This window comes from Tyto alba, unplaced genomic scaffold (assembly GCF_018691265.1).
Source record: "Tyto alba isolate M040663 unplaced genomic scaffold, T.alba_DEE_v4.0 Super-Scaffold_28, whole genome shotgun sequence".
NCBI classification, from domain to species: Eukaryota; Metazoa; Chordata; class Aves; order Strigiformes; family Tytonidae; genus Tyto; species Tyto alba.
Window position 1 is genome coordinate 9,006,255 of NW_024881302.1, and position 22,565 is coordinate 9,028,819.

A 22,565-nucleotide genomic window follows, 5' to 3' on the forward strand; every position below is an offset into this window, starting at 1 on the left:
TCTGCTTCATGAAAAACAGGAAGGGGTTAGATGAATGCAAAATAATCATCCAAATCATCACACAGATTTAGCTGAGTTTAAACAAATATTTGCTGCCAAGTCTGCTGCGGTGAATTTTGCTGGTTCTTCAGGTAGGTACTGTGAATGTATTACAATCAGGACTACCTGTTTTGTTCTCGGTTAGCAGGCAGAAGTGGACTACACAAAGCAGCATATCTCTATTTGTTTCACACAACATATAGATTAAAATACTTTTGGTCCTGGAGCCCTGAAAACAACAATTTGAGCTTACAGAATATTGCACTCAATTTGTTCCCAATATTATATAAGTATCACCCATCCTTCCAACAGCCATCTCACTGAAGTATCATCTGTTTCACAAGCTAGAAAAATGAGGTGTAGGAATGATCAAAGCCCTTGGAAGAGGTGGAAGCCTGCACAGATAGTTTGAAAATACCTGCACCTACAAAACAGAGGATTAGTTAGAATTTTCAGAATTTGGCCCTGACACTGGCTATGCAACAGCCTGCAACTTAAAGCAGACACTTCTAAGGGTTCCATCAATTGCTTAGTTCTAGAGCAACCTCACCCAACCAGTTAAATCAAGGAGTTTCACACAGCTAACCTAAAAAGAGAACTATACAGCAAGGTTTTCAGTTTTGTTTCACTGTTATTCTTCAGCTCCATGCAAATTCAACCTTCTTTCTCCATGAAATAGGTACCAGATAAATATACTCCTACAGCACTATTCGTAACTGCAGGCCTTAGATCACAGCTACCGAGATGACGGTCACCACAGAAGCAGTGCCTTAACGTATGATAGGTTTCACCAGCAACATTATGCTGGTTACTGGCTTTCTGATGGAGGTAGCATTTCCACAGCTCAGCTAGCAGCACAGGTAACACCAGGACTCCACCTGCATCAGGCAGCATCAGCTACAGTAAACCACTGCAGAAGGAGGTGAGCCAACTCATCTGACTTTGCACTGAAGCAGCTTTGGGGCATTGATATAATCTGCTTTTCTAGCAAAGACCCGATGAGAGCTGTCATTTCTGGGAAGAAGAAGTAGCGCATAACTGGAAGGGGAAGGTATCCTCAGTTGCCACTACCATTTTTACTGCTATCGTCTCTACTAGAGTCTAATGACTATCTGAGAATGTTAACCTCTACTGCTTCTCAGCACACACAAACAGATGTAAAATGATGCTTCAAGCACAGGACAAACTCCAGGATATACCGTAGCACTGGACTAGACTCATTACCCACAACTGCTGTCCTGCACTCATTTCAACTACTGCAGTCAAATACACATCAGCAGATCCATCAGGTCTGAGTTGGCCTGAGAATAAGCAGAAACAAGAATTCAGGTTTATGCAGCAGTGATTGCAAACATTCATGATTTCTGTGACTTGCTGTGTAAATGGAATATCATGACACAAATGAGTTTGTATTTAAAGCTAATGGTGTTTATAAAACTCTGTCAGTTTTTCTTGGAATCATAGTTCTTGTAAAGGACTTGTGGTGTTTACTTTGGAAGTGTATTTACTAAAAATTGTCCTCACATAACATGTTCTTTGAAACAGAATTCAATAACCAAACTTTAAACTCCACAAACATTGCTCTAAACCTCACAGTTTATTTGACCAAAAGCCCTGAGCTTCATCCCAAGGTTTACGTTCTGTGCTTCTGCATCATGGCATAAAGCCGTACTGTCTAGGAACCCACGCTGCTGTTACTGCTACATTTTCATCATTTAGTCTTTAATATCCATTACAGAAGCTTTCCTGGGGCTAAGCAGCAAAGAGAGACAGACTGCACAGAACCTAGCCTGCAAGTCTGCATTATCACACATAACCTGTAATTTAAACTACCCACTCCAATCTCCTTTGAAAATTTATTCAATTTTTTAATCAACCCTGCACTATGTGATTCAAAATGAAGATAATCTAAAATAGTCAGTTATTAAATCTGCTCAAGTCTCTTATTTTGGGGGTTTTTCCAATGCCCGTCTGAAGTATTTTTCCAGGAGCCACACCACCAGGAGGGGCAGGTGAGTTGCAAGGACAGTCCACTGTGTTGCTGAACACAGTGCATATGCAAACACAGATAAACAGTGGGGAAAATTCACATTACAGTGCTGGTAAAACATTACTTGTTTCTTGTAGGGTGTCTGCTGTTACAAAACACTCCTGGTTTGGCAGGACATTTGAGCAAGACCCCGCAGCTGCCTCAGCACTGTAAACTGCCTTAATTCACCCCAAATAGCTGAATGACAAGAATGCTCTAGTCAGAAAAGGAAGGGACAACTGGAGCATCTCCAGCTACTTCTTAGTGGCTGTTTCAACTCAGACACAGCCCTCCACACCACTTTAGCACAGGACAGGGGAACAGGAACTGCCCTACAACAGAGGAAGTCCCACCTTCTCTTGTAGTGAAGCATTAAACCAAGAATGACCCCCCTCTCCCTGGCATAATACTAAATGCCATTTAACACCACATCATCTAAAGCCATCCAGCAGGATACCTGTCACAGTAACACACAGTTTCTTCTTTTAAGAGAGAAATGTTTTTTTTCAGATGAACGTTCTTTTAGAACACAGATTTTATATTTAACCTAAGCAACTATATACGCTGTGCACCTTACAACTTAACATTACTATCTTTATGAACTACAGACACAAAGCTACATAACATGGTCCAGAACAATGCCACTGCTGCATTAATGTCCTGTAGTACATTACAGAACTACCGTGGTTTCCAAACACCCAACTGACCCTTGTGAAGCAAACATCTATTAGCATCTGCACCATGCACTGGCAAGAAAACAGGTTTAGTGAGTCATGGTAACAGCTCTGATAAAAAACAAGATTAAACCCAGAAATGTCTCAACTCGCTGGCTAACTTTAACAAACCTCGCCTTACCAAGTATATATTTTCTAATCAGAAGCCTTTAGTTTAGGTCCCTTCCAAGTGTATCACTACTGCAAACACCACTGCACAAATCACATCCAGTTTGACTGCAAGGACAGCTGGGATAATGTATTGCATTAGCCAGAGAGTGTCAGAGAGCAACGATGCAAAATTCATGAAGCAAACGGGAAAGTTCATCTGTGCCAGCTCAGAGTATGAGGCATTTGAAACTCAAAACCCTGTGCAAGGAAACACATTGTGGCTTCAAACAAATGGCTTTTAGAGTCACAAGCAGTAAAGTACAGGAACGATTCTTCTCAGTTAAGTCCACCCTTCTGCCAAACACGTAATCAAATACTAAGTCAGCAGCAGCAAAACCACAAGACTTTAAAAGGACCAAAAAGGAACTTTCAAGATAACTTTTAAATGTCCCTCCATTGTCATTAATAACTCTGTCACTTCAACTGGTTTTAAATACATCGAACAACTAACCACCACTGCCTTTTTGTAGGCATTTGTTCAGTACTGCACGTTATTAATTAACCCCACGTGTTGTGTATATTTAAAAATTATCCAAACAGGATCAGTCCTAAAGGGCAGTACCGGCTGCCACTGGGTCCTGCGCCCTCCTGCCCCAGCGCCGCCCTCCTCCCGGGCTGCTCCGCGCTTAGACAGGATTTCAGGGCTTTTAAACTGGGCGTGCCGTAAAATTAATTGCATTATCCTGAAAATATATATGGATGACGCTATCACCTCCAGGCGTAAGTGAGAGAGTGTTGTCCAATACAAATATATCAGATTATCTGTAGATCACCGCAGAAGCTCACGGTTTGGCCGCCGGCCTCTAACCGCCAAGCCGTTCACCATTTTCTGGAATTAAAAACGCCCATTCCGCCCTCCGCACTTCACCCCGCGAGCAGCCTGGCGACAGCTGCCACAAAGCCCGACGTCCCCGCACCGCGAAGGCACCTACCGGGTTAGTGCAGCCCAGAACCCGCCGCCCCGGCTGGTGCAGAGCGATCCCGCTGCCGCCGCCACCGCCCCCCGGCCCACAGCAGGCGGTCAGCGGAGCCGCCCCGCTGAGGGGGGGGAAGGAGGGCGGGCGGGCAGCGGAGCCGCCCCGCACCTCCCGCGCTGCCGCCGGTGGGCGGGAAAGACGGCGCCTCGCGCTCGCTTCAGGGGTGGAGCGGGCACTACGCGACCCGCTGGTAGCCCCACACCGAGGTGAGGCGGAGTTTCCCGGACGCTTCGTTCTTGTCAGAAAAAAGCTGAAAATTCGAGCACCTCCCCCGCCCCTACTAGCACTGCTAGGTGTTCGAGACGGGAGGGATCGCGGGCGAAAGGGAGCAGGAGAGAAAATGGCTGTGCTGGAAACCTGCACGAAGCCAGGTCTCCCGTGTGCTGCTCGTAGGAGCGGCAGCCGAGTTTCCTTTCATTTCTGATTCCTTTGGGTTCGGAGCCGAAAGGTGGGTTTCCCGGGGCAGGTGCTCCCACTGGAAGGGCCCGTGGCACAGCAGCCCCCCCGGACTCCAGCCTGGGGGAAGGCAGGGAGCAGACATAACCAGTGACTGTGGGGCCTCTAGGGGCTACGTGGACTTCGGTTGGCCTGTTCAGATAAATTAATTTTAATACCACTCCATTTCCCCATGAGAAACGGTAGAAGTATACACCAGATTTCCTCAAGTCACATACATTTGCTTTCTTCCTAAAACGTTGGCCTTCTGGGTTGAAAACACCCATATTTAAGCTTTTCCTCAAGCTAGAATCTGTGGAAAATTAAAAAATTTAAACAAAACTTATCTTTTCATGGGTTACATGGAAATTAATGTAAATAGGTTCTGGCTTAATTGTATTACTTGGCAGCGTGCAAAGAATCTGCCCCCTTTTACTGTCCTTGAATCTTGTATTCATGTAAATAATCCTCATTAATGCTTTTTACCGTAAGTAGGGGTTACAAAACCAACACAGAAGATGCGAGTATGTCCTTCGTGACAGTCTCTTGCAGCATCACAGACAGAAGAACACACAATCCCCACTCTCTTCAAAGAGGTAGGCAACACAGCAAAATGCCGCTGCAACATTAGTGCCATAATAACCTTCAGGAGGAAGATTACTGATAATTAATTAAAAACATATAGAGCAAATGCTCTGACTCTCTGCCAAGAACACCCACCTACCACCACCATTACTCAAAGAAATTAAACTGTAGCTTTAGTTTGGGGACTGGAGGGAGCAGCATGTGCATGCAGGAATGCTGCTTACAATTTTAGGGTACCTGAAATTTTGGCAGCAATTTTCAGCACCATGCTGAGTGTGCAGTCCTCATTTGAAAATTTAAAGTGGAGACTTGCCTGAGTCCCCCTTTAATGCTGCTTCCTACGGGCACACTTCTGGGTAGCATCAAATTCCTGCAGAGTTTAAGCTCAAATTAAACACATGTACAATGTTTGTGGATTGTGCAGAAAAGCTCTGAGGTCCAATTCATCTCCCAGCTGCAAATCACTGTTGTGACTATTAACAACTATTGAAAACAGAACACTTTTGCCCCATCAGCACCAGAATGCGCATCTCCTTATTTCTCATTCTGTGGGCAGCCCAGCTGAGCACCCTGGGGAGAGCAGCACCCAGCAGGGAGGGCTGCCACTGGGGTGCCTCGCAGCAGAGCCTGGGAAGAGGGCAGACTCGTCAAATTAATTCTGAAGGCCTGGTAGAAGCCAGATGCCCGGTTCCCACTGCATGAAAACGTGTTGATAATGGTTAAAAAAATAAAAATCACCATTGGCTATTGTAGGATACTGATAACGATGGAATACCATTACTGGTGTGATAGGTGAGCACAACTGAACACATCACAAGAGTAACTGCCTTTAAACTCATGCAAACAACACAGCATTGTTTTGGACTAAAAAGGGCCCAGTGGCAAATAGCAGGTCAATGAGCTGTATTATGCTATATATCCTCATGGATATATTGCTATATTGGGAACATAGATTATTTTTCATGCTTTTAAATAAGTCAGGTCTGGTACCCTGATGCAAGGGTGTATTTATTTTCAACCTTAAGCCTGTGGCTTTTCTTCTCATTAACATTTTCTCAAAAGAACAATCAGTGATGATGAAAAAACTGTTTGATGAAATACTAAAGATTTATATTGAAATTGGATATCAGATATTAGCACAGACATGACACATCTTCCAGTTTTTGTTTCCTATTTAGATGTTACCTAATGCATCCTTAACATGAGGAGTTTGATTCACATTTATTGTTTCAAAATATTAAAATTTAAAATGGCAACTCCTAATATGTTACTCTTTCATTTAGGATGCTCAGCCATGCCTATGTATGTTTTCTAAGAGCACTGAAGCTTGCAAAGTTCCCGTATGCTTGTGTTAAATGAGGCTGTTTAGGAATTGTTGTTAACACGGAACCATGGATTTTGAAATGAAAAAGAGAAGCGTACCCTAGATCCACTAGCTTTCAGAGCAATTTTGTTCTACATTAATTTGAAAATCCAGATGAAAAATTGCCCGTAAATCAATTAATCGTATGACCAATTTGTGCCTTCATAGTGCTATGACAGTGCCTTCTTGTGAGGTAAATCCAGTTGGTCATAAACCTCGCTTCAGCCATACGGTAGGTGCACATAATATACATGTATAACCCTTCCTGGAGCACCAGTGCATGACTTTCTAAAGGAAGGAGAATAATGCTAGATATAAATTCTTTGTTTTAATTGCACAGCATTTAATCCTGATGATTTTAGCTCTGTCCACAAAGTAATTATAGAAATTTCTCCTGCAGGCCTCCCCGAATAAAAGAATTCATCTTTCTACTTACCAGTGACAGCTTGAATCTGGCTCTTGTTGACAAACCCAGCTCCTTCATTGAGGTGCACGGGAAGAGCACTTGCTCACACCATGCCTGAGCTCAGCAGCAGGTACACAGTGAGCTGGGTACGGACAGCCCTGACCACCAGCTGCACTTTGTACCGGCCCCTGCAGCTCCATGCCGAGCAGCACTGAGATAAAGGTAGCCCGGGGCCTCCCGTCTGGGGTGAGAACGGTTCAGCTGAAGACACAGAACGATGCCAGGTCGGCAGCTGGGTGCGAAGGCCGCCTCCCCGGGAGAGAAAGCGGGGGGGGGGGGCCTGCCTGGAGGGCGGGCCGGAACCGCAGAGGCCCCCGCGAGGGGCTGCCCGCGGCCCACCCGCTGTCGCGGTGGGGAACAGACCCTCGGGCAGCACCCCGCTGGGGGCGGAGCGGCCGCACGGCCGGTGCCCGGGGAGGGGGGGAGGCGAGGCCCGACGGCGGCCGCGGCTCCGGGGTCAGCGCGGGCGGCGCAAGGGCCACGTGTGCAGCCGGCGCTGGGCGCGCGGCAGCGGCGCCACCTGTCGGGCGCGCGCCGCCCGCCCCGGCTGCGGCGAAGCCCGCGGGGGCAGCCCCGGCCCTGGCGCCTTTCGCCGGAGCGCGGAAGGTCCGTGCCCGCTGCTGCGGCAGCTGCGGCCCCCGCGGCGGGCGGCGGCCGCGCCGCGAGCGTTGTGGCAGCGCAGGCACAGGCGGGCGATGCAGGGGGGGAGTGGGTGGGGAGAGCGGCGCCGCCGCCCCACTGAAAGAGGCCTGGCGGGCGATTGAGCACGCAGGCGGTAGCGTGGCCGAGTGGTCTAAGGCGCTGGATTTAGGCTCCAGTCATTTCGATGGCGTGGGTTCGAATCCCACCGCTGCCAAGTCGTTTTTGTCGCCACCGCGGCTCCTTTTCGCCGCCCGAGTGGCCCGGAGGCGGCCCGACCCGCCCGCGGCTGCCGGGAGGGGCAGGGGGGATTGACGGTGACACTTCTCGTTAAAATCGGAGGGTAGAAAGTTGTGGTGTGTACGAGGAAAGCGACCTGTCTTTTGACTTAAAATCAGAAATAATAATTTTTCAGTTCCGCCTTCCTGTGCTGTGTTTGGGTTACCGCACCCTCAACCTGCGGGCCCTACCCCTGGCCCTTGCCACGTGTGCTGGATGGAGGCAACTGAGGTGATGTCTCACCTTCTCCAGAATTCTCAAATCCACCTACGAATACTTCTCCCTCACACCCGACCTTGGTTCCTCTAGACCTCCTGTTTCATCCCTAATCCTATTTCCCTTCCCAAACTCACTTTTTATGCTCGCACTGTGCTCCCCCTCTGACAGGCTGGAAAAGGTGCAGATGGGAGGGAGATTGGAGTGGGGAGTGGGGCCTTCCAGACCACCGGGTGTTTAGGCCCATTTTAGCTGAACGGTAATTCAAAAAGCACATTGTTCACTTTAGTTACTGCACAGATTTGCTCAGTACAACAGCCAGATGTACTTAAGGAATTTGGTGCAAAAACATAGTTGTACCTAAAGTTCAGCTGATAAGCAACTAAACTTTATTGTTGGTTGTCCTCAACTACAGGATGTAAAGGAAGCAGTACAACCCATAAGTGGCAAATTCCTCTACTGTGACATAAATGCACTAATGTAACTTAGTTAATAACTTCTAATTTAACTAGAATATGCCAGTTTTACTCAAGATAACCACCCATACCTGCATGTACCCCCTTAGGCCTCTGAACTGGTGCCAGTTATTGTCACAGATGGCTCTGCACGCCAGGGGTAGGACGAGCGGTTTTGGAACAGTCTGCACAGAGGCACAGGACTGACTGCAGCCGAGTCTCGAGTACACTTTTATTTTCCCTCATAACTAATTCACAAAAGAAATTCACACAGTGTGAACTCTCTCTGTACAGCTGGTATATGTTATTTACAGTAATCAGTTCTGTCCGTCCCTTTGCTTGTTCCTCAGTTCCCCAAGGCAGCGAACTGTGGTCATTATTTCTCCTTATTTTAGCCATTTTTCTTCACCGGTGAAGCACTTCAGGCTGGCTGTAGCTCTTGTTCTTTTTGCAGGTTCTCATTTACTTCAGCAGTCAGTTTAGAAAGTTTATTTTGGTGTGAAATAAACAGATGCAATAGTCTTGACTTCAGTGTGTTTCAGTGATTTAGCCGTAATTGTTTACTGTATTTTAATTTCTCAAGTACAGCTACTGATACGTTACAATTTTGGTTTTAAATCTAAAAATAACTGCCTGTTTATTGGAGTCAGTAACAATTGCGAAGATTTTAATGATCCAGGTAGCAGTACAGCGACTGAGTACATGCAGTTTATAAGTCAGTGTTGTGTTTCTTTAAAAAAATGCAGAACTGAAAGGCCATCAAATCTTAAAGAAAGGAAGATCAAACTTAAACTAACAATTAAAGAAAGCAAAACTTTGAGGAAGATGTGATGATTCTGGGCTTCTGGTCTGGTTTTAATGTAATGGTCCACAGAATCAGCAAATGCAAACTTCTCTGGGCTGTACCCCAGCTGACTCCGTGCCTTGTCTATTCGAAATGTATGAGTTATAGAAATGTTCTGTACCTTTAGGGCAAAAGAGTCAACATACAAAGATATGAAAACACAGGAAATTGGAACAAAGTCTGTGAATGGTAGCAAAGGTGCAGTTAAAGGAAATGTAAAATGAACCCACCACCCCACAACATTATATCAGTGTCCTATTGACATATGTCACATTATCTTTAAAATGGTTCACTCAAAAGGAGGATCTTGAAAGCCCAAAGAGGCAGCAAAAGCTGCAAAGCAGAATCTTCTAGCCTTGAAAACATCCATAAAAAATGTTCTGCACTTGTTTATGTACCTAAGGAGGCAGCCAAGAGCCATCTCTTAGGTGCCTAAATATCTTCAGAAATTAGGGTCCAGCTGACCAGCCAAAGCCATACGGGGCCTTGGAAGGAAGGAGCTGAGGCAGCCTCTCTTGGTTTGCAAGCATAAGTTCTTATCTTTTCAAAGATTATGGTAATAAGCATAATATATTGTCTAAAATGGCGCATACATTTGCCCTGGAAACTGGAGGCTGAAGTAGTACTGGGTAGATTTTACTTTCTACTGACTTAATCTTAAATTGTACCTACGTATTAACACATGTATGCATCCTGTGAGAATTAAGAGTTTACAAAGACTTTACCTCATTTCTGGTCAGCAGTGGAGACAGTTCAACAAATGGTTTCAGCATCAGATGAAGGTATTCCATTATCATGGCTGCATAAGGAAAGATTTCTACTTGAGGTAAGAATAGTAAATTGCTATGCTATTATGATTTTGGCATATCTCACACTGTACATATATATGATAGTGAAGGATCATCACATACCTAAGAGCTCAGGGCACTAACATCAACAGGGCTACTTGCTGGGGTTGGATTTAATCTTAATACTTCAGTCAGCCTGAATTAGGGTGCTTGTGTGAAAAGGGTTTAGAGGGTTGGTGACAGGTCTAGTGAAAAGATCACGAGACTTCATAAAAATGTGGTAACAACAAAACATTCAAAGTTGGATTCTGCCTTAGCTGCACATGAGGGTTGATTCTGGAGAGCATGGGGTACAGGAGAACAAGAAATTTACCCATGCAGCAAAACAGATACTCTTCAGTGTATTTCATGAAGTCATGGATTTTTACATTTAACTTCTTATGTTTATACCATTAACAGATATATAACTCTGTGGAGTTAAATCCTACATGAAACCTGGTTTTGTGGGACTTAAATAAGAGATCATTCTGTTTTCAACACACCGCATAGAGCTGAACTGCACCCCTAACTACTGCACACTAAATGAGGCCACAGCTTATTATTTTTATAGATGAAAATGAAAATTGTGGGCAAATTAAAAAAACCCTAACATACTATGATTAGGAATGAGGATAGTGTGGTAAGGAAAGAGAAATGTTGATAAAATGTTTTTACCTGATGCATAAACTAAGGAAGTAGGAATACGTATCCGTGGTTTACTGCAACCTAATCTTTCAAACTGAAAGAAATTTAAAAAACAGTGAAAAAGCCAGAAACCTCAAACAAGTCTTAAAGTTTCAATGCAGAAGATATTTGTGGAAATATTTACTGATAAACCAGAAAAAATTATCATTTCTATTTGTCAAACTATTTGAGTTTTCAGGGGATTTCAATTACGTGTCACATGCAGACATTATGTAATTTTCAAGTGGCAGTCTTAAAAAAAGGAAAAAAAAAGTTTATAATAATCGATTGAAGTGTCATGGTGTGCTGATACCTAATTTAACATTGTGACATATTTATGGTTTTGAACCCATCATTAGCAATAAAATGATCTATTGAAAATGTGTATTATAGATTAATAATTAGGATTTATATCTTTTGTCCACCCAAAATAACCACCATTAACAGATGTGCACCCAAGAAACAAAGATAATGGCAACTCAAAAGAGGATACTAGTTTAGATGGTCCTTTGGTCTCAGTGAAGACAGCTGCTCTAATGTAATATTTTAGGTAGGCTTTGTTACAGCGCTGTTCACACTGAACTTCAAGCAGGAATTAAATCCACATTCAGAACAGAACTCTTACACCCAAAACAAACATACCAAATGTAACATGCACACAAAGCTGGAGCTCTATACAATTAAATAAATTAATGTATTTGGAGATGAAGTATATATTGCACGTACAAGTGGAGTTAACCATTCAAAAAGGTTGAATTTTTCGCCATCATTAATGAAATACACCTGGCCACTCTGTTAAAGAGGTAAAGAGACAAGTTAGTAAAAATAATATTGCATATATATTGACTTCTTTTTCTTTATCTCACTCCTTGTGAATAGTTTAAAAATAATGCAGCAATATAAAGTATGCATGGATGTACATACAGGTGAACTAACTATCTACATGTGTTTCAATCAGTTGCACTAATGTGTGCAATGAAATTGGTGGACAAGTGGTTTATGTGATTAACATGCCTTGGTAGAAATTTTTTATTACAGATGTGTCTATACAGAAGGGTGATACTGACAATACAGAGATTAGCAAATGCACCGAAAGTGGTGCCATATCTAACTTGTGCTGTTAATACATATTCAACAGCTGGTGGGACATGTTCTGCTCTCAGTCTAGTTATGACTCACTGATATCTGTAAGGCTCCATCTGTGTAACCAAGGCATAAGTCACCTCTTTCTCTTTTGCTTGTAGGGTTTTAGAAAAAAGTAGTTTAATCTACTTCAGAAATCTTTCTAATAATAATTTAAGGGTAGTGCTTCTAGTTCAAATAAAAAAATGTGTTTACAAGGAGGAAAACAGTTGCAATGATTTTTTAAATCAATGAATCCAAATGAAATGTGCTTTTTTTTGCATATGGTATGGGAAGAACTGATTATCACAGTTCAGAACATTAAGTCTGGATCTATATACAGGGGAACATGTTATAAATCTGCCTGACCTTCCAATTTAATTTCTGACATAGCATATATAACATTCTTTGCTCATCTTCCAAAAATGGCAAATATTATATTACAAAAATTCAAAGATGGAGATATTCTTACAGAACTGATTATTCCAACTCTTAACACACTGCACAGCAAATGCTGCCAGATCCCACATTGTTCATAGCACATTTGTCAACTAAAAATACAGGCAACAATCTAAGCCAAAGACAATAACACAAGCATTAATTACTGCTCTGACAGTAGTTACTACAGTACAAGATACGGTGGCAGGATCCACTGTCAAATGCAAACTGGTGCTTTCATTGTTTACTTACAGCTATGTAGTTCTTTTCAGGGGTGAGAGCTTCAGCAGCTAGAATTTGGGCTTGTACAAGATTCTCTGCATGCACCCAGTTCATTTTAGCAGAAGGATCCCCAAACTTGAAGCTAAGTAGCCCTCTCTCAATATTCTTCTGTAGACATAAACAAACATGAAAAAAAAAGCAAAATTGGTTTTAAAATGAGGTACAGTGCACTTTCTTGTGCAGCTAAATGTAGGTTTTTCTGTACTTAAAAAAAAAATACATGAATCAATTAAAAATTAAGAGAAGTGTAGAGACCTCTAAAAACATTATTAATGAGGAAGGATCAAAGAATGTATTGAACACAATACATCCTGAATATACAAAAAATACAAGTCTGTTCTAAGGATAACTAAAATACTGTATGGAAAGGTAAGATACAGTTTTAAATGGATCAAAAGTATTTACAAAATTGGATCAAATTTAACAACTAGCTTTGGCTGGGAGAAAATGGAAGGTAATGCTAGGTGTCACATTTTTAATTTAACAGGTACAGTTTAGAAACTGCAAAATATGAAAGCTGCATAATGCCTTAAAATGGGCTCACAACAAATAAGCTTAAATTCTTACACAAAAATATAAAGACTATATTTTTTCTAGGGCTAGAGCAAACATCTCAGGTTTAACTAAAATGACATTTTCCATTCTTAAAAATTATTTTATTTATAAAATGATAAAGTATATTTTGTCTGACTTCTATATAATCCCCTACCGCAGCCACAAACCAAAAATATTTATTATGCAGTAAGCTTTAATCTATTATTTCCTCCAAGTTGTGCGTAACTTTATATTGTACTGATGCTTTCAAAATAACTGACTGACTCATATAATTCTACAGGGATCATATTCTAAACACTGTACTAGTTCTACAGGTTAAAAGGCCGCAAGTAAAAAAGTAAAACATGAGCACCTCAGCTGTTTACCCTTAGTAACCTATTGTACCAGAAGGTGCTTCCAGCTCCTTAACATGTTTCACTGGATCGTGAAAGCTGTTAATAGTTGAGACTGGAAATAAGATATTTTGCTGTATCTCTTCTAATTAACATTTTAAACCATTTGGTGTAAGTTGCATGCAAACAGACATTTGAAATATCATAGATTGGCTTGAATCTTATAGTGAGAATTAAATTATAAATCTGGATTTAACATGTGTTTGTGTTTCAAAAAAAAGCTTTTTAATGTACTGTACATTATTTACAGATATAATATAGTTCCTGTTAAACAAAGTTACATCATCCTCAGCAGACAATTGAATCGTTGAATTGATGCCCAGTAAGAAAGTCAGTCAATTTATAACATAAATGAGTGAAGCTGTTGTATATCATAGAAAATTCTGCTGATTAAAAAATTAAAATACGTACTGCTAGCCTTGGCAAGTGTCTTTGCTCTTCCGGTCCATATATTCCTGGTGGGCGAAGAACACATGTATAGAGTATTCCACCTCCTAGAAGAATTGGTAAGACCCTTCTTAAGTGACATTCACATGACTACACTGTATCTTTCTTTGTATGAACCAAAGATGGTGGTAGCAGAACTTACTCTGAAATAAATTAACTTCACCATCTTAAAAAATAATACATACCAAAAAGTCGGATATTAAGCTGGCAGAATAAGAACATGCAAAATAGAAATATAAGATTCAGAGAAGTCCTGTGAGCATAGTTTGATTCCTAGAAATTACCAAATATTTCAAAATTTCTCTCACCAGTCCTTTGTCACTGTACCAGAGCAGTGAGTAAATGTGCCGACTGTGGTGACGAGTTTGCTGAAGTGAGCAAGTTATTGGTAGGAAAGTAGAATGAAACCAACTGATCTCATACAAAATTATGGATGGGAAACAGTGACTTGCTAGCAGTACAAGATAGAGCTGAAAGGTTTTCAACAGTAGGCACAGCCAGCTCCCACTGAAGTGCTGTAGAAGATCTTGGTAATTTCAGTGGGAGAAAGTAAGGACCATCATAAAAATCCAGTCCCAAATATATCAGTTGGTTGGTTCATCATCTGCTAATAACTGTTCTTAGTAGTATTTGAAAACATGCAAAATACTCAATCCTGCTATGGCACAGGATCAAAATGGGCTGTTTGGAACACTGACTGGTTCCACTTCTATTGACAAACGCAGAACTGTGCATTGCTCCTAAAATTAAGAGGATCTTTGACGTGAAGAGGAAATAAGGGGAAAAAAACCCTTTATTTTTTTAAACAAAATAATTCTGTTGGGATGGAATGTCCATCAATGACTTTATATCTCTCGATAGCTCTCTGCAGGTATCAGGTGAAGAGAGTCTTTTCTGTAAGTTGTCTACAGCTAAATTTAGCTCAGTATCACTTGGTCACATAGAATCATGTTGCACTTTGCATTAATTTGTTTTTCACTGAGAGTTAATAGTATCTCACAGGTGAGCTTACGTATTCAAGTGTATAACTGGCTTCCTCAACATGGAAAACTTCAGGAAGCACTAATAAATAATTCCAGGCTATAGTATCAGGTGGCTTCCTCAGATTTTAATATGTAACGGGGGGGGGGAGGAGGTCTAACAATTTAATCAGCATTCATGTTTTACTTATGTTGCATAATACCGCGACATTAAGCATTTGGTTTTGTTTAATTTATAGCTGTCTTCATCTTTTCAATTAACATACTGAACTAATTGCTACCATGCTAAAACCTTTTACGGACACCGTGGGAATTTAAAAACAAAGTGAAAATCTTTTATTTTGTGAGAGGGGGGTAGATAAGTTGATTTCATGATTGCACAATTCACAAGCTTGTCCACTAAGGATTGATACGGGATACAGAACGTTAGTGAGGAACAGGAAGAGGAGGAGTAAGTTCTACTATGAATTCATGCTAAGACAAAAGTACCTGCTAGTGGAGTTCCATTAGCTGCTAGTACCATTTGTTCTGCAATTGATTTGGTTCTGGAATAATGATCAACATGCTACAGAGAAAAAGCAAATATGTTTTTATTCTTGAAATGAGAGGGCAGAAGGGCACCTCTTCTCCACTAGTTTTTAATTAGCAGATTGCAACAAATATCTCAAAATACAGAAGATGTTGGGTATTAGTTTAGGATAAAACACATGCAGATAGCTAAGGTTAGCAAGCATTTTTGTTTATGCAAATCTAGTTAATTTCAGCACATTTGAGAAGCAATAAATATATGTATGGTTTGAATGCTGCCAAGAATGTAATTGATCACTACTTTGTAATCTGGATTTCTTTTTCAGGTAACGGAAAAGTCAAAAGCCAAGTTTTAAAATCATTATGATTGATCTGAATTATCTTGTTCTCTTTCTTGTGGCACTGTCCTAGAGAAACTATTATTTGATATATTATTAAAAATATTATTCAATATTTTCTCTATCCATCTCTGCTTCTTAAAAGACTGTGAAGTACTTGATGGAGAGAGGAGGACACAAAAACCAACTGTGTATGTAAAGCACCCAGAAGTACTTTCTCCTTTTTGAATAAATGCAATAAAACCATAAAAAATAGGCTGCTTTTCCATATCAGCTCTATGTTGAATATGTGTCATCTCCAATAAGGGAGAAACTGAAAAATCTTATAAATAATAAATGGCTAAAGAGGAACCAAGCCATATAACACAATCCCTGTGTCCAGGTGGAATTTCATTAATGTTAACGGGACACAGTATGACTTATTTTCCAAAAGCAAGGCCTTGATAGGAAACAAAGAAACATACACTGCAATGTACATAAAAGTGCCGTGTCAAGGTTGTGAGTAGCATCTATAAAGAGTGTAAAGAGTTTTCTTTCTTCTTTCATGTACTTGGATTCTGGCATCAGGCAAAACATGGTCACAAAAACTCCAGGCTTTTTCAGAAACAAGAAAGTAAACAAAGATGAAACTTGAAAATATAATGCAACCAAAATACCTTTTCAATTGGAAAGTATGGCACAGTTTCCTCATCACCATCTTCAATAGGAAGCCCTCCAAACACCACATTTACTGTACTGGTGTATATCAGTCTGGCGATGTTCCTTTGCTTGCAGGCTATGGCAATGTGTAAAGTAAATTAGTTTAGTGGAAAATGAAACAATATGGGAAAACGTTTGCGTGAGCTTTTTCTGAGAAACTGACACATCTTAAAAGAACAAATCCTTCCATTTTATGGTTGGGTGATTTAAAATGCAAAGCATGCTTAAAGGGACGCTATCAGTTTAGAACCAAGTGCTTCATAATCTGGCACATCCTAATTTGGATGCTGCAGGGCAACACTATGGCCCTGGGAGGGTGGCTACCAGCCTACTGCGATGGGCTTCAGCTCTAGCCAGGCAGGTGGCTAGCAGCACATCAGCTTCAAGGGCTGCCCACTACCTGTGCACAATCTATTTGATAGCAACAAGGTTTACTGCTACAAAATACACGTGGAAATAGTTAACTCCTTACATGGATACAGGTTCTGACGTCAGGTCAAATGTGATTATGAAAAGCTGAAATAGTTGGAAGTACAGTGCTGGTGCTCGTATCACACCCCTGACAGAATCGAGCATAAAAAAAACTTGACATGTTTCTTCATCTTCTGCCAAAAATGTAAAGTATTTAATAAAGAATAGCACATTCCAAAAAAGCCAACTGTCATTTTCTAAGTAGTATAATATTATGATATGCTATACTAATACCCAATGGCAAGGTTAGATACATACCATCGATGATGAATCTTGTTCCATGAATGTTTACAGTTTCAATCTCTTCTCTGTACAACTAGGAAAATAAAGAAATTGTGCCTTTTTAAATAATAATACATTTTAAATTCATAGGAAGATGTTATAAATGTCCCCAAATAAAGGTACTGAGTTTAGTGCTTTCATTATAAAAAGAGGTCATTTAGACTGCTGTTTCAGACTTCAAGAAGTCAAACCATTATTTTTAAAGACCACCGGTATTTTTCTTGTATTTTTACAGGGTAGTCTGCTTGAAGCAAAGAGAACTGCAGTGCTTCTGAACACACATTTCCAGTGATTACACATCTTGCAGCAACATGTTAAATATCCATGTTTCAGTAGCACTTGTGTGACCAATTCTGACTATGCATTGCTCAGTTGCAAACATATTTGAATAAGCTATTCTATCCAACTAAGGTAATTACTGAAATTCCTTGTATTAAGTAAGGCAAGAAAGGGAGTGTGTGTATGTTTGTAACTTTAATTATAAAAACTGTAGCTCAGACTCCTACATCAATACATCCTTTACAGCTTTTTACCCACTAATGGCAAACAACTAAGACTTGAAATGCAGCCACTGTTATAATTTAGTTATAGAAAATAATTTATAATTTACTTCAGGTTTCATTCCTCCCAGTGACCTTACAGCTAGGAGTTCCATGTGAGGCGTTTAGGGAAAGATCAGGGGTTGGAGGGAGCCAGCCTCCCTTGTCTTTCCTTTTGTCCTCACACTATTTTCAGAACTCTTCAATGCCATCTCCAACTCAGAAGCCCTCCCAGGGTGCTGGTCAAGCCTCTAGTGAGGAGGAGATCACTTCACAACTAGGAAAACAGTACTGTAAGCAGACTGCCTGCAGGTAGTCCATCAGTTTGTGCAGAACAGTTTACCAAAATGTGGATTCAGGCTCTCAGGATAACCTAGAGATAAAACCTAACATACAGTGTTACAGCACCAAGTCTCTTATCCTCAGTGTGGACAGTCACACAGAAAAATACAAACCGATTTGGACTCACTTGCTCTCTTCCTGACATTCCATATGAAGCTACATGAAACACACAGTCAGCCCCTTCACAGGCTGCAAATATGGCATCATAATCCCTGACATCTGCCTGTAATACATATGAAGAGATATTTGGACTTGAAATGAAAGCTGCACGTTAGCATTTGTCATATAGTGGGTTAGCACAGAGGGAATGCATATATCTAATTATACATACTGTACATCCTGGGACTGAAAACTAGGCCCATTTCAGTACTTGCTGATAATCATACCTGCTTCCATAGAACTCCAAGGACTTTAAAAACATTCATTAAGCCCATAATACCCCTATGTTAATTCTAAAGGTGATTAAACTAAGACACAGATGAGGGCAGTGACTGGGTCCTGAGGAGTACTTCAGAGTCAGGAGGTGAAGTGGGTACTCTGTGCTACACATTACAGGTTTAATTCTTTTCCTTATTTCAGATATACTTAAATCAGTTGACAAAAAAATCATGTGGGATATTCACACAGTTAAAATTGTTATTGAAATTTGCAATCACTTGCAATTAGGTATTTGGATTCTGTGAAATCTATTAAGACACTATGGAAAAGGCAAATGAACTAACGTTGACTGTTGTGAAAATATAATTTATCATACCTGAATACACACTACTCCATCGGGGATTTTCCAGATAGGCTTGTGTATATCATACAGAACAACAGAAGCTCCTGCGTTGGCAAGAGCACATCCCAGTTTGTATCCAAAATAGCCTCCGCCTCCTGTCACCACTGCTCTCATACTTTTTTCTCTCAGTGGTCCAGCATTTCCATTCACTTTGGAGTTAGAGGTTTGGCGCCAGGGTGTTGCTACCCGACTCCGTATAAGTTTTCTGTCACTGAAATACTGTCTTCTATTACCAGACATATGTAACAATTTCTCCTCCATGTTGAAAATTGCTCCATAGCGCTCCTGGATGCAGACGATTCCAGTGAGTTTCATATTAACAAGCTCTACTCACAGCAGCAAAGTTTTCCTTTAATGCAACCTGTTTAAGAGAGATAAAGACAAAAGCAAAACACTAGCTACAAAATTTCCGGATTTCAAACATTTATTTTGAAAGACCCATTTAAATTTTCTGCTTGGATTGTTTAAGAGTTTGTTTAATCATAATTGTCACATTTTACAAACATTTAAAATGTCTGTATACTATATTAAAGACAGCATCCTGAAAACAAATAACAAAGGTTGCATGTTTTGGACTAAATATTTATTTGTAAATGGTATCCAGAATAATAAAAGCTAAAAAAATGTAAATATTTCCCTAATGCAAATAACATGAATTGAAATGTTTTCCACAAATGGGTCAAAATTGGAATAATGGTACAGACCATAATTTTTTAATACCAGAAGAGAAATTGTGGCCTATGTGAAATGCATCTCCTGGTCTTAGTTCAATGTGTTCTGGTTTGCGTCACAAGTGACATAGGGCCATACCTGAATTTGAAACCTTGAACCATCAGGAAAACACTAATGATGAAGAAATTGCATTTAAGTTTCTGTGCTTAAAAAACAAGCAAGCAGGGCCAAGCAGAACAAAACCTCCCTTAGAGCAAAAGAGATCTTTAATGCTTCTTACATTTGTCCCTGGCTTATCACAAAGACAGACAAGACATCCAAGAAAAGTAGTATTTTCAACTCCTTTCTTAGTAGCAGTGGCTGAATGTAAATTTAGAATAGACTGTGTTTTTATCCTTGGCAGCGATGGAGTTGAGATAGATGAGGATTTCAGGAGGAAAGAGGAATGCCTGATACTTACTTTGTATCTTTAGAAGGTGTATCAGAGAACAAGGCTATCAAATCCCTCACTTTCCAGGGGAACTAGAATAAAAGAATTGCTATGTGACAGAAGGGGTCAATGAGTATAGTAAGAAAAAAAGTAATAGTGAATCATTTATTTCTGAAACGTGGAGGTTCTTTCTATCCATACAACAGTGGTCAAGGGCTCATCCCTGATAGACAACACATTTTCGAGGCTGCAGCCACCGATTTCCTTAGTTACCCACATCCCTTCCCTGTGCCGCAATAAAAGATTAAAAGTCACCCGAGCTCCGGCCGGTATTCTCTGCATCTCACTTGCAAATGTGCCAGGGACAGCACGCTGCCAGGGGAGCCAAGGAAACTGGGGCTCCGCTCCGCCGGCCCGGCCCGGCTCCCCCGGCGGCACCGGCCGTTGGGGCGGTTGCCCCTCCCCGGGGCCGCTGGGCTCCGGCCGGGCCGCGGCACTGGGCCCGGCACCGGCAGAGCCCGCGGCACCGGCACCGGCAGAGCCCGCGGCACCGGCACCGGCAGAGCCCGCGGCACCGCCGAGACGCGTCCCGGCTGGGCGCTCGGCCCCGCCGGCCCCCGCCCCGCCGCGGGTGGCCCCGCATATGGGCTGCACCAGGCTCCCTGGGGTCCCGCAGCGCAGCTTTCCTCTGCCCCCCCCACCGTGTCCCACTCATCCCGCAGCATCTCTGGCATCCCACGGCACTCCCGGGCTCCCACAGCCCCCGTGGGGTCCCACAGCCCCCCCTGGGTCCCACTCATCTTGCAGCATCTTGAGATCCCACAACCTTCCTGGGATATAGCTCATCCCACAGCATTCCTGGGATATTGCTCATCCCACAGCATCCCTGGTATTCTGCTCATCCCACAGCATCCCTGGGGAGTCCACAGCATCCCTGGATCCCACAGCATCCCATGGTGGCTCTTACCTCCGTGCGTCTTCACTCCACCAGGACCACTGCATGAAAGCATCCTGTCAGTGCCTCGGGTCCGTCCACACTGAGGTGCCTGTTGAACAAGTTGTTCAGGAAAAGAACACCATCTCTTGATTACCGGTTGGATAGTCCGTGGCAGGACATGGGGGGGGCTCAGAGATGTGCAGAGCATCTGAAACACCTGCAAAATAGCAGGAATGTCTGAAGAGGAAGCAAAATCATAAACAAACAAGCATTAAGGTCCCCGCCCTCCTGAGCCTGCAGCGGGTCTCTGTTCAGCTCTGTGGTCACTTGTGCCTGGGAAGATGTGAAAAGGGTCAGGAGCTGCAGAATTTCAGTTATCCATCCCAAGCGAAAATTAAACTTTGAACCCGTTTACGTCTTCTGTTATAGCTGTGCCATGTCTGAATGTTCATATTAAATTTTAATCATTTAAAGATACACTTGCAGTTATGTTAGAACATAAGTAACTCAACAGCCAGCTTAATCTAAGACTCAGTAAAGACTGACAGAAATGAGACAGCTGGCTATTCCAACTGATACTAAAAGTTGTCTTAAAACTTTAAATACTGGATTTGCAATAATGATAAATCAATTGAACAAAGCCAGTTAGTATTAATCAGTACTGTTACAACAGTGATGTAAAAAGCATCTTACCTGAAATAACAAATCAGAGGTATGCCATTACAGCACTGCAGTGGTGGGACTGCATGGGGACCTGCTGCCACAAAGCCAGAGAATTCCTCAGTTAGTCCTTACTGACGAGAATCCAAAAAGGCCACAGCCTGCGCTTCTCACTGGGCTGCAGTCAGCTGCCCGATGTCTCTTCTGAAAAGTGGTGTTGTGATCTGGGATGCAGTCCTGAGCTATTAGTCTAATAAAAGCAATATATGAAAGATTCATAAATAACTAATCTAAAAGCAAATTACATGTTTGCATATAGTTAAAATGCTCACGCTGGGAAGTAACTTTACACTTGTGGTTTTCTGTTCTGCATTTCTAGAGAAACAAGGCTTACGCAGTACCTCCTGCAGTGCCTGCTTGTCTGTCAGTCAGCTGCACCTCTCTATTGATAAATTGTGAACTTGGCCAGTTTTAATCAAATTTGGATAAAGGTCTCATATGTACTGAGTTTCTTTAAGTTTCCTGACAACAGATAGTCAGGAATAGGAGAGAGGGCTGAGCAGTGCCCCTGCTAAGGAAAGACGTACAGTGTGAGCTCAGTCTGCACGGACAAGGACAATGCAAATCCATAAGAGACCAGGTGTTACTGCTTTCACTGCACACAGAACTATTTGTTTAAAGAAAAGAAAAAAAAAAGAGAGTGAAACAAATCTTTACTCACATAAGCTGCAGTGGTAATTCTGGTTGTTCACTGTCACCGTATACTGTCTTTTACCTGTAATGTTTTATTCTTTTAGGGTTGCTGTAAGATGTCCTATGCACCCTGTAAATTTAAGGCTATGATGAGAGTCTCTGTAAACTTACTGGTCTTAGAAATCCTGTAACACGTAAACACAAAGGCAAGATGAATACAGAGTGGAGATAATCAGATGGCAGAGCTTTTCTGTC

At 41.8% G+C, this 22,565-nt stretch overlaps 2 protein-coding genes and 1 non-coding gene across 9 annotated transcripts in view; 1 reads left to right on the plus strand and 2 right to left on the minus strand.

Annotated features, from left to right (window-relative positions):
• EEF2K (eukaryotic elongation factor 2 kinase) overlaps positions 1 to 7,324 on the minus strand; it is a 36,283-nt gene extending 28,959 nt beyond the window's left edge. For 2 of the 6 annotated variants that reach the window (XM_032983705.2, XM_032983704.2), the window contains exon 1: positions 3,885 to 4,061. Coding sequence is in view for 3 of the 6 variants with exons in the window: in XM_032983702.2 (XP_032839593.1) it covers positions 6,749 to 6,796 (48 nt within the window). In the remaining 3 variants the exon portion in view is untranslated. Of the gene's footprint in view, positions 1 to 3,884; positions 4,062 to 6,748 lie in introns of those variants that run through there. The other 4 variants (XM_032983702.2, XM_032983700.2, XM_032983703.2 and 1 more) reach the window with 4 other exon arrangements.
• Positions 7,325 to 7,552: 228 nt separating this feature from the next.
• On the plus strand, positions 7,553 to 7,634 carry TRNAL-UAG. Its single transcript has one exon. It is a non-coding gene; the product is annotated as a tRNA-Leu (tRNA).
• Positions 7,635 to 8,585: 951 nt separating this feature from the next.
• LOC104357886 (putative short-chain dehydrogenase/reductase family 42E member 2) lies at positions 8,586 to 22,442 on the minus strand. Of its 2 annotated transcripts, XM_032983528.2 has the most exons (15): positions 22,339 to 22,442; positions 21,651 to 21,867; positions 20,988 to 21,174; positions 20,051 to 20,112; positions 18,892 to 19,279; positions 18,265 to 18,360; positions 17,233 to 17,290; positions 16,461 to 16,579; positions 15,428 to 15,503; positions 13,923 to 14,005; positions 12,535 to 12,672; positions 11,449 to 11,514; positions 10,714 to 10,777; positions 9,937 to 10,010; positions 8,586 to 9,332 (listed from the first exon to the last, which is right to left on the minus strand). In XM_032983528.2, the coding sequence occupies exons 5-15, from the start codon at positions 19,231 to 19,233 to the stop codon at positions 9,084 to 9,086; spliced, it is 1,365 nt and encodes a 454-aa protein (XP_032839419.1). In that variant the 5' UTR covers positions 19,234 to 19,279; positions 20,051 to 20,112; positions 20,988 to 21,174; positions 21,651 to 21,867; positions 22,339 to 22,442; the 3' UTR covers positions 8,586 to 9,083. The 2 variants fall into 2 exon arrangements, with proteins under 2 accessions (XP_032839419.1, XP_032839420.1); XM_032983529.2 differs by lacking the exon at positions 20,051 to 20,112.
• Positions 22,443 to 22,565: the final 123 nt, after the last annotated feature.